This window comes from Tenrec ecaudatus, chromosome 2 (assembly GCF_050624435.1).
Source record: "Tenrec ecaudatus isolate mTenEca1 chromosome 2, mTenEca1.hap1, whole genome shotgun sequence".
NCBI lineage: Eukaryota > Metazoa > Chordata > Mammalia > Afrosoricida > Tenrecidae > Tenrec > Tenrec ecaudatus.
The window spans coordinates 249,820,824-249,836,203 of NC_134531.1; the positions used below are offsets into that span (position 1 = coordinate 249,820,824).

Here is a 15,380-nt window from a genome sequence, read left to right on the forward strand (position 1 = left end):
CAGTGGGTGTTTTACACAATTAATGTATGTATGTATGGATTGTGATAATAGTTGTATGAGCCCCAATAAAATGATTTTTAAAAAAGAAATTATGACATAAGATTATCTCTCTCTAAAGTGTCTTGGAGTCTCTAACTTGTAAACTACTATTTGTCTACCTTCATGGAAAAAAATAATACACTAATCTTTGTTAAAGATGGCATCACCTATCCCTTATCGGTGAGTTCAAAGTGAAATGTTCACATATAGAAACTGAATTTCGGTTTATGCTCTGAGAAGGAAAAGGCAGAGGCAGTGATTCTCTCCATAGACTAGACCTTGTAGAGACTCTATTAACACTGAATTTGGACCCCAGCTATAAGGGATTTCCATTGAACTCAAGGTCAAAATGAAGTCTAAAGTATGGAAATCTAATCTCAAGACTAACATTATAATTGTTAATTATAATTTTCTGGTTCGAAAATCAGCATCTTGAAGTCTTACTTGTGTGCCTTGTCATGACTACCTTGTACTAAACTAAAAAAGTTTATGCACGACAAGTTCATGTATTTATGTTTAAAATAAAATCCTCATCTATTGGTTACTTAAATTTTAAGATAAAATCCTACAAGAACTATTACTCTTAAACACTCTATGTTTTTAAAAAAATACTATAGCTATTGTTATTAGAGAAAGAACATGTTCTGTTCATTTCACCATAATAAAGAGGCACCCCTCAAGTCCACTTAATGTAAGATTCCGGCACAAAGACCATGGAAAAAGAACCTGAAAAATTAACTGGTAACGTAATTATTTAGTAGTTCCCTCAAGAAGCTGAGGTACTTTGTTTCTTTCTCCAGAACATGAACAGAATAAAAATAAAGCATGGAAATGTACTTAGCAATTCAAGATCAGAGGAGGCAATGGTATTAGAGATTAAAACCTGAGCAGACTGCGGATGACAGTGGAAGCCCAAACTCCATTTGCACAGTTCCCACACAGATTAAGCCTCCAGTGAATCTCCTTAGACCATGAACAAAGAATGGAAATAGTCTTGTTATACACTGAGTGCATTGGAAAGTAGATTAACACAGATAATTTTTAACGTTATTGTTTTTCTCTTTTGGTCCCTTTTAAATTTGTTCTAGTTTTTATATTTTCTTTTGGATTGAGGGCTGTTTTTTTTGCATATGATTTTCTTTCTTTTTTTTTGGAGTTTTCAGTGGTTTATTGAGCATTCAATATTTTGCCATGATGACTTAGGATAGTTAGGTTTTTTTTTTTATTTTGTGTTTTACATTTTATTAGGGGCTCATACAACTCTTATCACAATCCATACGCATATGATTTTCTTTAAATAAAATCTAGGATAGGACTTAGTTACTGTGAAGACTATAAATGGATTCAGTTTCTTTGGGTTAGGACAGGGCAGGCTGGGGCAAATGGTTAGTTTAAGACTGAAGAAAATGTTCTAAAATTGATGGAGATCATAACTGCACAGCTCTTTTTAATATATTTAAACCACTGGGTTGTGTGGTATATGAATTATGTCAATTAAACTCAAGTTAAATTTTTTAAATGCAGTTAGCAAGTAAATTGTTTATAAAACTCATGGCAAATTTACTGAATACATGCCGTGGCAATTACATTATATCCTGTCAGCCTGTCAATAAAATTGCAGCTTGATGACCTCATTTTGAGGCATGACAGAAATAAGTAGCTCAATGGAGATCAAACCCAGTCTCTCTGCCTTCCTTTTCTGCGCTGAGACAGTCAGAGAGCTGGAGGAGACCCGTGCCAACACTGAAATGCATACACTGCCACTGGATCCACAAGACCTTCTACCCACTGGCCTGCGATATTCCTGCATTTGGCATCATTACATATACTGTGAATCTAAAGAGGAATTTATCGACTAGTACCGAACATATAGGCTAATATCGGACTTAGGAACTTGATCTGAACTGGGCTGAGATGTTTTCTCAATATATAATTGCTCTTTTATATAAAGTTCTTATACACATGAGTGTATGACTGTTCCTCTAGTCAACCCAGACTAACACTTTCTTTCATAAGTGATATACTATACCAAACTCACACAATAACAGCATTGATCACATTCCGTTCTATGCTATGTTCCAAATGGGCAGCCTTAATCATCCTGTAACAACCCTGTTAATACAGCAGTTCTCAACCTGTGGGTTACGACCTCTTTTGGGGTCAAAGGACCCTTTCACAGGAGTCACTTAAGACCATTGGAAAACATGTATTTCCAATGGTCTTAGGAACCAAGTCACTGCTCCTCTATCCATCTCCAGGAGGGTCTGCCCACATACGTGTACGCAGCGTAATGACATAATCAGACAACCCCATCACATTCAACTTGTGCAAATAAAGGTGGATGTGACAGGGTTGGCACCACAATGTGTTTATGTGGACAAGTCACACATGCGTAGAGAGCAGCTGCTGTGTTAAAAGCAGCTACTGTGTTAAAAGCAGCGACAGTGTTAAAAGCAGCAGTATTGGTGGTAAATGACACTTCATGAATTATTATTCCTGGGTAAAATCATAAACTACTGCAAAAAATCGATATCTGTACCATGGGAACTTTATCTGGATGCTGATTGGTCTTTTTATATTCAGCTGTGGTTGATGTGAATACTGCTCCTTGTGATAGTAACAGGTATGTAAAAACACAACATAGAGAATGTTAAATCATAGGAAATTTTAATAAACTGTATTGACTAAATTTTGCCATGTATCATCTTTAGTACTATTTTTTCTTAAATAAGAAATTTAAACAAGGCGCTTGACTTGAAGGGAAAACTATCTAGGCTTCATTGAGAGTAATTTACGCCTACTTAAAGACAGATTGCCCTACATGTAATAGCTACATACAAAAATGTTATAAAACTGTCCTTGGTTTTACAATGATAAATGAAAAACATAAAAATTCTTCAATCGAACAAGGCATGCAAGGATTTTTTTCATGTCATTTTTTTTGTTTTTGTTAAACAGTGAGAGCAAAATAACCTACTGAAATACAAAGAGAGAAGCTGAATGAGCAAGCCACTGATGGAGAAGGGGAGCTTTCACAGAACCAGTGTTTTCCCCATCCCATCTCCACCTGATGTTGATCAAAACATACCATTGGTGATTTAGTAAACGAATAAATAAACAAAGGGAAAAATTTAATATGCTTGTGTACATGCACCAGTTACTTTGTGTACAATAAAGGAATGAGGAAGGGGAAATGAAATAAAGAGAAAACTATACTGTAGTTGTCAGGAGGTGGTGGAATCAAACTGTGGTTTTCTAATCGAGAATGGATTCTTGGTCGGCTGGAAGAGAGTTCTGGAGGAAAGGAGCAGGCTCCCTTAGAAGATGCCTCCTGTCTGCTGCTGGAACACATCAATTGTATCTTCATCCTCCATTTCCAACTGTGCAGGTGTGTCTGTTTCATTGATTGGCTGTCTGTCGAATCAAATCAGATCTGACTCATTGACAAACCCTGTTCACAATAGGCTTCCATTAGCTTACTAAGTGGGTGTGCCTCTGAATCTTAATCTGCACCACAGAACCATCCTGCCCTACCACCTTCAAGTTAATCTGATCATTGTTCTCAGTCTTGACTCCTCCCTTGAGTTTTTTGTTGGCCAGGGTGAATGCTGAAGTCTTCTCAAAAGAGGTACCAGGTCCGCACCAAACGAGCACACAGGCAGCTGCAGGAACAGCAGGAGGAGGTGGCAGTGGTGGAGGAGGGAGAGCCATCTTTTGTATTATTAAAGCTATGGTTATATATTATTTTCATTAGCCAACCATCCCATGACAATGGATCATGTAGAAGAACGTTAAGAAAAGATAGTGAGGATTTTTTATGGTATGGTTTTACTTCAATGACAGCAGGAACTGAGAAACTACAATGTCTTACTTGTTGTGAAGTTCTATTAGTTGAATCTATGAAGCTGAACAAACTAATATGCCATTTTGATAGCAAATATCCGAGCTTTGCTGGCAAGGATACCAACTATTTTAAAAGCAAAGCTGATGATAAACTCAAGAAAGCCAGACTTGACACTGGTGGCAAGTACCACAAACAAAACGTAGCAGTCATTGAAGTTTCATATTTGGTGGCACTCAGAATCACCAGCGCTATGAAACCCTACACCATTGCTGAGGATTCACTGTTTCCAGGGGCCAGTAAATTGTTCGAGTTATGATCAGAGATGAATTTGTTACAAAATTGAGCGCAATTTTCTTATCAAATGACACTGCCTGCAGAAGAATAGCAGACAAGGCTGCTGATATTCTTGATCAGATAATCCAGGAAAGTAAATCTGCTCCACTTCCAATATTTAGCATCCAGCGTGATGAATCTACAGACGTTGCAAACTGTTCACAGTTACTGTTTACCTGAGGCATATTAATGATGGCGACTTTAAATATGAGTTTCTTTTTTTGCAAACCTCTTAAAATGGCAACTACTACACGTGATGTATTTGATAGTTGGTTCATTCTGAAAGAGCATAAGATCTCTTGGGAAAAGGTTTGTGGTGTTTGCAGATGATGCTCCACTATGCTAGGATGTCAATCTGAATTTCAACGTTTGGTACTGAGTCACCGAAAGTCACCGGAACTCACTGTATAACTCCTCAGAAAATATTAGCAACAAATACACGGCCAAAAGAGTTACAAGAAGTAATGAGAAGCATCATAAATTCTGTCAATTTTGTAAAGGCGAGCACTTTAAACAGTCTACTGCTTTCGCAACTGAAGTGAGACGGTTGTCCAGAGGAAAAGTTTTAAAAGGTGTTTTTGAGCATGGTGATGAACTCAAAACGTTTTTTATCAGAAAACATGACCGCAGTTCAAAGCATTTTGCAGCGATAAAAGTGAGATACAGAAAATAGTTTGATTGCCATCTTTGCCATCTTGAATGAGTTACAATTTATTACTGCAAGGACAAAATGCAACATGCCTTGATTTATCTGAAAATATCTGATCATTCCAAAGGAAACATCAGCTTTGGGGGAAAAAATTGGATGAAAATAAAATTTACCAAAAAAATAATAAAAAGAAAATAAAATTTACATGCCTACCCTATCTGTTTTCTTTGAAGAACATGACACTGAACCAGACAAAAGGATTACAATTTCTGTGAAAGAACACTTGCATATGCTTGCAGATGAAATTTCATCGTACTTTCCAAATCTACCCGACACCTCATTTGCACTTGCCAGAAGCCCATTTGCAGTCAAAGTTGAAGATGTTCCTGAGATAGCACAAGAGACGTTTATTGAACTAACAGCGATGCAGCGAGAACTGATTTCTCTACAATGCCAGTTACAAAATTCTGGATCAAGTGTTTGCAGTCAGGTCCTGTTCTGTCGGAGACTGTGTTGCACCTTTTTCTTCCATTTCCAACAACTTATCTTTGTGAAACAGGGTTTTCCAGCTTGTTTGTTATCAAGTCTAAATAAAGAAGTAGATTTGTTGTGGAAGATGATCTTGTGCTCTTGCAAAGACTGTCTGGAGAATTTCTGATCTAGTGAGAAAGAAACTATCTCAACCTTCTGGCTTTTTACGCACACTGTCGCAAAATGTAGCAATGTAGTTCACTATTGTTATATTAAGACTGTTACTCATGCTACACCATGCTTCAAGACAAAATTTCATTTATTTATAATTAGAAATCAGTATTTCACAAGATATAATTACCTATTTTTGTGATTAATCACTATGCTTTAAATATGTTCAATTTGTAAACTAAAAATATATCCTACATATCAGATGTTTACATTATAATTCACAACAGTAGCAAAATTACAGTTATGAAGTAGCAACAAAAATGATTTTAAGAGTGGGGATCACCACAACATGAGGAACTCTATTCAAGGGTCGTGGCATTAGGAAGGTTGAGAACCAAGGCTGTAGTAGGACACACTATGACCCCATTTTGTAAATAAAGGAGTGAACACAGAGCAATGAGGTTACTTGCCCAAGATTAGAAAGCAGTGTCAGGAGTTGAAACCAAGTGTTCTGACTCTAATGTTCTATCTTGAAATACTGGTCTAGCACCCTACCTTCAGTGACAAATACTCATCTTATTCTGAATATTTATTCATGCTGACTAGAAAACTACATATCTCCTAAGAATAATGTCGGCTTTTCAACTCCACTGATGAATCACTAATAAATAAAAGAAACTCCTTTTTTTATTGTTTGTCAGTTTTCCCTGTAGCACTAGAATTACTTACTACTACTCCCTTCCAGGAGGGTACCCCAGTGGCAGTTGCTACATTTGTCACTATTAATGGAAAGGTTGGCAATTTGAATCCACTTAGCTACTCTGTAAGAGAAAAATATGGCAGTTGGTTTCCATAAAGATTGATAGTGTATATGGATTATGTGCCAAATAAGACAGTTCAAAACAAAAATAATGTATAGCCTTATAAACCTCTGAGGCAGTTTTAGTCACAATCGACTTGAGAGTAATGAGTTTGGTTTTATACTTCCCATGCCTATCGCAGTAAGTACTAACTGCTTAAAAAACGCTGAAAACTTATTGCTGAAAAGGTGATCAAATCATGGATCAAATGATAGCAACTCAAAAGATTAGCTAGGAATCTTGGAGTAGTAAGTTTATGCTAGTGAGGAATAACTCAGAAAAGTATGGTAAGAATGGTTGCTTAATTCAAAAAGTATGTGTCAATAAATTATATATACAAACTGCTGAGTTAGTAGTTTATATTTACCTCTACACATTCTCACAAACAAAATATAGAAAATTTACAGAAAACAGAGAAATACCAGTAAACATCATTGTAGAAAAAAAAAAGCCAGGATCTCAGTATTTTCCCAAAATCATTAACTTGAAAAAGTGCTAACTTACTTCTTCAGCAGACATGTGAAATCGTAAAACATTAGGCAACACACTGCCATATTCCCACCTAAGTGCACGAATCCGCAGTAACCGGTCATACCTAGGACATTGAGAGAGTATTAGCATACAAACAAGCAGGAAATCAGACATTGTTCTATCAGTAAGGACTCAAGGATCTTATCAATTAAACTGTCATTTGTGGATTTTTTTTTTTTAAGAGTCTGATGCAAATAGATCTACTCTAAGAAGACATCTTTGGGACTACCAGAAATCGGGAATAGGAACTGGGCTGATGCCCCTAGCACTGTTCATTGTCGTAACTGTGATGGTGACACAGCAGTAATGTGGAAAAAGATCAGAAAGGCCCTTATTTCTTAGACATGTATCCTAAAGTATATAGTGGTAAAATGTTATCTGATGTTTAGTACTTAGTTTTAAGTAGCCTAACATACATATGTCATAAATTATGGAAAATGTATTGTTAAATTTATAAGACAACTCCAGGAGCTTCACTATATTATTCTCTCTGCTTTCAAGAATAGTGCAATCTTTTACAATACAAATTTTAAACTGGAAAAACGAAATTAAAATGCTTACATTAAATCAAACTTAAAAGAAATAACTCACTGCCACATGGAGTTGTTTGACTCATACTGACACTGTAAGGACAGGATAGAAGCGCACCAGTGAGTTTCCGAGATTGTAACTCTTTTTTAAGAGTAGAAAGCCTCATCTTTTCCCCGCAGAACAGCTGGTGGTTTTGAAATGCTGTTTCTGGTTAACAGTCCAGCGCATAAACACTGAAAACACTCTCACTTCCATCAAGCCAATGCTGACTCATAGCAAACCCCTGTGGGTTTCCGAGATTGTAATTATTTACAGGAATAGAAACACGGCCTTTTCCCCTCGGAACTACTAGTGGTTTTGAACTGTGGACCATGTAGATCACAGCCCAACAAGTAACCATGCTACCAGGGCTCCATGCATGACCACAGAGATAAATAAATCTGAGATCTGTTGCTATCAACCAGAAACTTAATTGAGAAACCCCATGGAAAACTCTTCTTTGTTTCCTGCTACTACAAGTAAAATCACAGCAGCTTACAAGTACGCAATAGTGCAGCGTCGATTTCTTAACAAAGAACAGTGCCGAAATTTGATGGTTGGTATCAAATTGCTTCTTCTGTCTGATTTTGCTTCATTACTAGGAAGAGAATTAAAGAGAAAATGGATAAATACACTGCAGAACAACAAAAATTTTTAAGTTTTATTGACATGTAACAATTCACATCAAACAATTCAATAGTTATTAAGAATTATACAAAAAACTGTATAATTACCACTACAATCAATTTTAGAACATTTTCTTATTTCTTGTACTCATTGTTATTAGCTTCCTGTTTCCCACCAACCACCCCTACAATCCCCACAAGAAACCATTAAATCCAGTTCCTGGCACTACAGAACCAAAAAAATTAATTTTTCCATGATATTTTTCAAAGGACTGATACACGTACACATTTTTACCTATTTGTACGTAACAGTTTACCTAAGCAAATTGTGCTGCTTCTACTTCAGAACTTTTATTTACACATTACAAGATTAAAGTAAGAAAAAGCCAAGTTAACTAACTTGTCAATGCAATGATACTATAATAATTTAATCTCCTTTAACCATTTGGTATTGTACAGTTTTGCACACTGATTGCTTTCTATTATTTCAAAAGACAAGTGTCCTATTTGTTCACTGAGGTAAGAGAAAACCTGACATCATGGCCCGAAGAAGGTGGTCTTACATGATGTTTCTATTGTATGAGCACTCCGCTTCTAGGAGCACTTCCGAATCCTCACCACACTACTGTAGCTGGACATGGAGTCAGCAGTTTATTCATTCAACAAATATTTGCTATTTCCCCATCTATATTTTTTACTATACTTTAGGGTTTTTTCATATACAGAGGAAGTAGTTTCACCCTATAAAATGCACATCTTCTTAGACACTTGATATGGATCACATTTTAAAACCAGAAGAACAAAAGGAGTAAGTATCTACTTTAGCATTTTAAAGCAATTAGATGAATATAAAAAGGGTCCACCATGCTTTGTTCCACATAATGCACTAGGCCCTGAAAACAGGAAAAATGCACACCCTGTGCTGTTAGGTTTTTCTATCTGCTGTCACTCTATGGGTACCAGATTATGGTCTACATTGTACAAACTAAGCACAAATACACCTAATACCAAGTACTTAAAAACATACATCAAATGTCCTAAACAAAAATCACATTTATAGGTGGGTAAATAAAAAGATTTCTTTTGATATATAATTTAACCAGACATTGCTTACAGTGATTGTTTTCTCAGAAGGACATCAGGAAGATGGGGGACAAATTTTTAAAACAAGAATTTACAAGTGTTATGAATACAAGAAAGTAGTTCAAAGTGGAACACATCCTGGCCCACCAAGCCCTGAGGACGATATTTCCACTCAGAGAAGTCAAAGCAGAGAGGACCATATGGCCAGTCCACTATGAGACACGATGTACCTCACTGACCCATAGTGCTACCAGGGGACAACACTGGAAACACAGTGTGGGAACTGTGCCCAATCTGACCCCATCACACTGAGGCAAAACACTAAGAGCCATGCAACAGAACAGCAAAGGAAGCAGAGCAAAGAAGTCTTGAGGGAGTACAAAAAATAGACTTTGGGGCCAGAGTGTGCCACCCCATCAGACTCAACTGGAAAACACTCCTAAAGGTCACCAAACAGACCTTGAACTATTTACAGGCTTTTCTTTTTTTTTTTTTGTCTTTTTTTGGTTTTCTTTTGTTGCTTCGTTTTGCTCTGTCTTGTTTTTTGTGCATATTATTATCTCTGCAATTCTATCTAGAAAAAATAGGCGGGATAAACAATCTGAAGGAGAAAACAACGGACTGCTGGTTCTGGGGAGATATGGGAGCAGGGGAGGCGGGGGTGGGGGGAAAGGAAGTGGGTGTTAACAAACCTAGGGACAAGTGAACAATAAGTGATTCAAAATCAATGGCCAGGAGGGTGCAGGAGGCCTGGTAGGGCTTGATCAAGAGCAGTATAACCTAGAGGAATTACTGAAATCCAAATGAAGACTGAGCATGATAGTGGGACAAGAAGAAAGCAAAAGGAAATAGAGGAAAGAATTAGGAGTCAGAGTATTTAAAGGTCTAAATACAGGTGTGTACATGCCAATATTTATATATGATGATGGAGAAGTAGATCTAATGTGCATGTATTTATAGGTTTAGTATTAAAGGACATTGGGACTCTACTCAAATACTCCCTCAATGCAAGAACACTTTGTTCTATTAAATTGGCATTCCATGATGCTCACCTTCCCTACATGATTGCTGAAGACAAAACAGGTGCATAAGCAAATGTGAAAAAGAAAGCTGATGGTACCAGCTATCAAAAGATATGGCCTCTGGGATCTTAAAGGCTTGAAGATAGAGACCCACATGGATGAAGCACACTAACCTGTGTGATCACGAGGTATCTATAGGAACAGGTACCAGTCATCAAAGAACAAAAAAAAATCATCATTGTGAATGAGGGGGAGTGCGGAGTGGAGACTCAAAGTCCATCTGTAGGCAAGTAGACATCCCTTTACAGCAGGGTCACAGGGAGGAGACGAGCCAGTCAGTGAGCAGTATAACACTGATGAAACACGCAACTTTCCTCTAGTTCTTTAATGCTTCCTCCCCCAATTATCATGATCTCAATTCTACCTTACAAATCCGGGTAGACCAGAGGCTGTACACTGATACAGATAAGAGCCGGAAACACAGGGAATCCAGGGCAGATAAACCCTTCAGGATCAATGAGTGCAGCAATACCAGGAGGGTAAGGGGAAGGTGGGGGAGAAAAGAGGAACCAATGATCCACATATAACCCCCTCCCTGGGGGTGGAAAACAGAAAAGTGGGTGAAGGGAGATATTGGACAGTGTAAGACATGAAAAATTTTTTATAAATTATCAAAGTTTTGTGAGGTAGGGAGGGAGGGAGAAGAAGGGTAAAAAATGAGCGGATACCAAAGACTCAAGAAGAAAGAAAATGTTTTGAGAATGATGATGGCAACAAATGTGCTTGACATAATAGATGGATTTATGGATTGTGCAAAGAGTTAGTTATACAAGCCCCCAATAAAATGATTTAATAAAATAAATAAACCTAACCAAACTCACTACCAAAAAAAAAAAATTTCCTGTATCCATTGCTGGTAGGAATGTAAAATGGTATTGCTAATGTAGGTAGTAGTGTCGCAACTCAACAAAAATCTGATCTACTACACCCAGATTTGAAAAGACATGCAAACAGACTTGTACACCAACATTCCTTGCTATACTATTTGCAATGGGTGAAGATAAGAACCACCTAATGCCCATGAATAGGAAAATGTGATATATATGTGTACACACTACTGCTGCTGCTGATGTTGTTACTCAGCCAATCGGAGAAATGAAGAATTGGCACAATCTACAATATGGATGGGACTCGATGTCATTAAACTAGTGAAAGAAGTCAACCACAGCACGGGACTTGGTTTCAATCTCTTGCCACCAAGAACAGTGGCCCAGAACTACCAGTCTGTTTTAATGCTTCTTTGCTTTTTATGGCAGGTGTGGCTCTGCTGTTGTAAATATTATTGGAACGTTTGCCCTATCACCAACTCCTGTTGTTTCTGTAAATAGTGCTCAGTCACTTAAAGGTTTAATTTACACAAGTCAACAATTCATGTATTGCAGTTCACAGCTGGCCCATATTTGTATAATTTCCCTTTCTCAACAATGTTCTAAATTCTGTAACATTGGCTAAACTAATGACACCATCAAAGTGTACCGGCTACACATTAGACTCCTAAGTGAAACATCAACAGTTTAAAGTCACCAGCCAAGTCTGTGGGGGAAGGATGAGGCTTTTTACTCCTGTGATGATGTGCAGGCTGGGAGACTCACAGGACAGTTCTACCCTGCCCTATAAAGTTGTCATGAGTCAGCAAGGGGATGATAATTGATAATGTTCTGTAACATAAAATGACAATGATGTCTCTTAGGTGAACCAGAGTCATTTATAAACCATGAGTGGATTTTAGGCTTGTACTTAATTCTAGTCCCAATCTAAGAACAGCTAGTTCTTATGACATGGTCCTGCTTAGTGGTTGCCCTCATGAAGAAATCACTGAAGATATGAGTCTACAGCAAAATGTGGTGAAGAACCTAGATGGTGCCCAGCTATTAGAAAAAATAGTGTTGGGGATTTTAAAGGTTTGTTTTCAAACAAGCAGCCATCTAAGTGGGGTGTCACATGGAAGGAGCACATCAGCCTGTGTGAACATAATCCAAATCTAAAGGCTGGAATGATATCAAAGCTTAAATTGTGAACAATTGGTTTGTAGAAGGCTATGGTTGTCAGTGGAAGCCCAAAATCCATTTAGAGGGTCCACAAAGAGATCAAGCCTCTTGTGAATTCCCTCTCGTTATAGCTGAGGGATGTGAAGAGCTCTATTATCAGACACTGTAAATCAATATGTCAGACATAGATCAAAATGCAGTATATCTTATTTGATTTTCCTTTGGACCCATTTTAAAGCTGTTTCAATTTAAAAAAAAAGGGAAGGGAAAACACTCATGAAGCAAACCCTTGGAGCCTCACTGTGACCATGGACGAGGGGTGGAGGGCCTCGCTAGCATGCAGAGCGCAGTGGATTCCTGCGGATGCGGTTAGGTTCAAACTCAGCACCCCACCATTTGCTCTCCCTTATGAGCCATCTAAATGTGTTCTAGTTCTTAAGATACTTGTAGCTTTCTTTTGACTGAGGTTTTTGTTTTACTTTCATAGTCTTGTTAGTGTTGTTTTTATTGTTTTCACTGTTTTTCTGTATATAAAATCCAAGATAGGTGAATCAGAGGCAGTAACTGGATTCATGGTTCCTTGGGGCAGGGCAGGGGAGGTGGGGAGGAAATGGGGAGCTAATAACAATGAGTCCAAGAATGAAGAAAATATCTAAACCTGATTATGGTGATGATTCTACAACGATATGTGAATTATATACCAATAAACTGTTAAAAAGTCCATCGCAAATTATATAATTAAATGGTTCAATCATATTAAGAAGAGTTGTACAATCATCACCACAATCGAATTTAGAACATTTTCTTCCTTCTTGTACTCACTGTTATTATTGTACTCACTTCCTTCAAACCGCCCCGGCCACAACTCAGGAACCATTAATCAAGATATTGTCTCAATAGATATACCTACCCTAGATTTCATATACACTAAAACATTTAAAAACAGCAAAAAACCTACTAAAAATAACAAAGTAAAACAAAAGTATCCCAACTGAAAAGATAGAAAATATAAAAAACTAAAATCAATTTAAAATGGGTCAAAAAGGAGATCAATGGCTATGGTGCTAAATTTTAAAGGAATTGCATCTGCAATAATCCACTTTCCAATGCACTCTGCATAACAGCAAGGCTAACCACAACACTTGTCTATGCTCAGAGAGGACTCACAGAGCTTTATCCATACATATTTCCCCTGCACTTTGTTTTTACTGAAGTAATATGGGTCAAAACAGAGGTCAAATGATATCATGCTTTATTGTAATCATCTCTATAACACTCTCTGTCTGATAGCAAGACTACTGACATCCTTCAACTGAGTCAGAGAGGATTCACCGGAATCTTAAACCACTTGTGTGGAACTTGCAAATGATTTTGGATTTCCACTGTCATCCATATCCTTCTGCAAATCAGGTGTTCACAATTTAAGCTCTAATACTATTCCCTCCTTCATATTTGAGTTTTAATTATTCACACTCCTCTGGTCACAAAGGCTGATGTGCTTCTTCCATGTGGACTTAGGTGACATTTCACTCAGAAGGCTGCTTGTTGAAAAATAAGACCCCCATGCGCCATTCTTTCTAAAAATCATACCATCTAAATTTCTTTACTACACTTTGCTATAGCATCCATATCTTCAGTGAGCATCAAAAAGGGCCAAGTCACAAGAACTAATTCTCATATTGGGCTAGAATTAAATGCAAGTCTAAATCCCATTCATGTTATCTATGGTTTACGTACATCTCTGGTTAATCTTAAGAGACATCATTGTAATTTTATATTAGAGAACATTATCAATCACCCCCAGGGGCACATGGCAATTCTATTGATAGTGTGAACTTTTTGATTAAAGAATCTATAAACGAATGCTGATCAAAAGGGAAAAATTCAAAATTGAATTTCAAATTACCAAGAACGCTAGACTTTCTAGAGCCACGTAAACTGGAAAAACCCAAGTCCTAAAATAATCCTTAAACCAAAAATATCCTCCAAAGTGGGTCACTCCACAAAGAGGTGGGATATGGGATAAGACCATCCACCTGAGGGTCTACACCAAGACAAGGCTGGGGCAAATCCCCACAGAAATGAAAGAACCTTGCCAGGAAATCAAGTTTAGGCCAGGGGAGAGGAACATCACTGATAGTTCTGTTGGTGAGCATGGTAGGTGATTGGGGAGAAATATCCTCACATTGGGAAGGGGTGCTAAACAATGATTGTAGGGAACCTATAGGGACAGATTTTATGTTCCTGGGTAAACACTACAAATATGTCTCTAGCCAAAGCTCAATAAAACATGCCATGGACTAAACACCAAGATGTCACTGGATGCTGACCTTGTGGTACGGTAAACCTTGTGGTCAGCATGGCATCACTCGGGCTACACAAGCGCTTAACACAGAGGCCCAGCAGAATGAACTGAGCCTGGCCTCAAAGGTGCCTGTACCCTTGGACTGAGGACTGGGGTGCTTAGATAGAAGAGGAAGCAGAGTGGCTGCCCTGGACCTGTGGAAGTGATGGTCATTGGACCTTGGGGGGAACCCCATTTGGTTGGAGTCCATCAAAAGGGACTCAGAATCACCATATATTTAGTACCTTGATGCTCCCCTCTCAGTGATATGACTGGCTTTGATCTGTTGGGCAGGGATTTAAACTTGGAAGAATTGATCCAGGATGTTTCCCCTGGCATCGATCCCCCCTGCTTAGGGTAAACAGAATTCAACTGAATATGAGATCTAACTGTGTGGAGCAACAACTCATGGGTTTCGGCTCAAGTTAGAACTGTACATGCAGACTCCTCAAACCTACAGCAGAATGATGTGTCATCGGAAAACTTGATGGTGTTGCCAGTGCAATCATCTTATACTCCAGGGGGAATGATTGACAATGTGTTACTTTTCTGTTTCTATGGGTTTTTTCCCTGCCTTTCATTTGCTTGTTTTGTTTGTGTTTCTCTTTAGTTGTCTGCTAGTTGTTTTGCTGCTGTTGGTGGGGTAGTTGGTCTTACAGGGTATTAATTTGTCATAGTATGGCTGTCAAAGTAAACCCGAGCTATGCATATCCCAGGGACAAGCAGATGGATTCTGGCCCCAATTTAACTTTAGTCCCAATCCAAAGACAGTTAGTTTGGATAACATGG

The 15,380-nt window shown here is 37.9% G+C and overlaps 1 protein-coding gene across 1 annotated transcript in view; it reads right to left on the reverse strand.

Moving 5' to 3' along the window:
- The window catches only part of LOC142440572 (DNA replication complex GINS protein PSF1-like), a 30,102-nt gene that overhangs the window by 10,347 nt on the left and 4,375 nt on the right, over positions 1-15,380 (reverse strand). The window contains exons 3-4 of the mRNA XM_075542935.1: positions 7,968-8,066; positions 6,872-6,962 (exon numbers count right to left, since the gene is read on the reverse strand). Of these exons, the coding sequence (XP_075399050.1) occupies positions 6,872-6,962; positions 7,968-8,066 (190 nt within the window). The remainder of the gene's footprint in view (positions 1-6,871; positions 6,963-7,967; positions 8,067-15,380) is intronic.